At 36.0% G+C, this 1,578-nt stretch overlaps 2 protein-coding genes across 2 annotated transcripts in view; one reads left to right on the top strand and one right to left on the bottom strand.

Moving 5' to 3' along the window:
* BORA (bora, aurora kinase A activator) overlaps positions 1 to 478 on the top strand; it is a 34,708-nt gene extending 34,230 nt beyond the window's left edge. The window contains exon 13 of the mRNA XM_012642155.1: positions 369 to 478. Within this exon, the coding sequence (XP_012497609.1) occupies positions 369 to 478 (110 nt within the window). The remainder of the gene's footprint in view (positions 1 to 368) is intronic.
* Positions 479 to 1,153: 675 nt separating this feature from the next.
* DIS3 (DIS3 exosome endoribonuclease and 3'-5' exoribonuclease) overlaps positions 1,154 to 1,578 on the bottom strand; it is a 37,631-nt gene continuing 37,206 nt past the window's right edge. Inside the window, exon 21 of the mRNA XM_012642154.1 lies at positions 1,154 to 1,171. Within this exon, the coding sequence (XP_012497608.1) occupies positions 1,154 to 1,171 (18 nt within the window). The remainder of the gene's footprint in view (positions 1,172 to 1,578) is intronic.

The following is a 1,578-nucleotide window of genomic DNA, read 5'->3' as shown; positions in this document are numbered from 1 at the left end:
AAAATAAAATATACCTCCATCCCTAGGGTAAGGACATCCTTTCCAGCTCAAACTTGGCTAAGGAGAGGAATAACCAGGAGAAACAATGGAGACTGGGGGACACTGGAGTTTGTATAAGGCTTAACCTGTGATGTAACAGTCCGGCCGATATAGAAGTTCAATGCAATTATTTTTTTAAAAAACTTACATCCACGCTGGGAGTAGATAAGTATATGACTTGTTTGGAAATACTTTTGGAGAATATATATTTATACTTACAAACCACCTTTTTAAACTGTCTCCATCAAAAGGAAACAATAATTCATTTGTAGCCCTAGGAAATAAAGACATATATTATCATTGTGTCATTTTCTTCCTTACTCTGTAAGGTACTCTGTACCTTGTGAGCGTATTGCTGATATGCAAAAAATGTGCCGCCTTATGTATCTGGCTCATCGTCTTCACCAACACACTAACCATGAAAGCCATCAGCCATTAGGTCCATGGCTAAAGATACTGCATTGGAAAGTTGTGTCTTTAATCACATAGGCTTTAGACTCAATATAAATTTACCTAAGAACAACCACTGTATGTAAGAGGAATCCTAGGTCCTAAGGGTAGGAGCCTCCCTGGCTGTTGTTTACTTAATAGCACAAGTCAAGAAATAAAGAACAAAAAGTAGTGAATATAACCTGGATTCAAGTTTTTTCTGTCAACTCACTACTTGATAGAAACCTCAATTTTCTCATCTGTTAAATGGAGAAAATAGTCCTGCCTTACAGGGCTCTTTGAGTTTTAAATGAAATACTCCAGGTGAGCTGCTTAGCATAAGAACATACACTAGAAACAAAACATTCTACATTACCAAAGAGGCCTTAGAGGAAAGTAACACGGTGTGTGATAATCTTGAACTGCTCAATTAGGACTAATGCCCGCATTAAACCCACTTTATAATTGAGACACAAGAAAACAAACTTGGAAAGATACAGATACAAGGTCAGTCATAGCCTTACTTTCCCAAGAAGCCCCCTTTCCCTCTATTGCAAGTAAACTATGGCCTGGAGGCAAAAAATTTTAAAGTGATTGGCAGGAAAGGAGTCAAATATTTTGTGACACGTAGAAAGTAGTCAAGCAGTGCATAACTACACTTGGGTCAACTATATGTATGGATGTTTTACTCAGTACCAGGAAGCTGGAAAAAATCATTCAACAAAAATTAAGTGCTTAAATGATTGTAAATATTGTTAATTCTACCCGCTTAGTATACCTGCTGATTTATGTGCCAATCTTTTCTCATTTTACTGCAAGCTCCTTGAAGGCAGAGATCATTTACTTAACTGGTGATGAATCTGGTACACTGTTAAGTGCTTTAGAAACTGAATAAGGAAAGTCAAGTGTTTTAAAGTAACCCTATCCCCAAATATCTTAAAAATACCAGTTTAATCATTACTAATCTCTGTGGTTAATAAGAGAATTAGTTAATCTGACACACTAAATTATAATACTTATTTTAATCTGTTCCCTTTAATGTGTCCTTAAACAATTCCTGCTCTCCAATATAATCTGATATAATCGCATTTAAAAGTCGCTAGTTGTCTG

The sequence above is a fragment of the Propithecus coquereli genome, unplaced genomic scaffold, assembly GCF_000956105.1.
Source record: "Propithecus coquereli isolate 6110/MARCELLA unplaced genomic scaffold, Pcoq_1.0 Scaffold176, whole genome shotgun sequence".
NCBI classification, from domain to species: Eukaryota; Metazoa; Chordata; class Mammalia; order Primates; family Indriidae; genus Propithecus; species Propithecus coquereli.
Note: the sequence above shows the minus strand (reverse complement) of the source record. Positions and strands in the feature narration are given on the sequence as shown.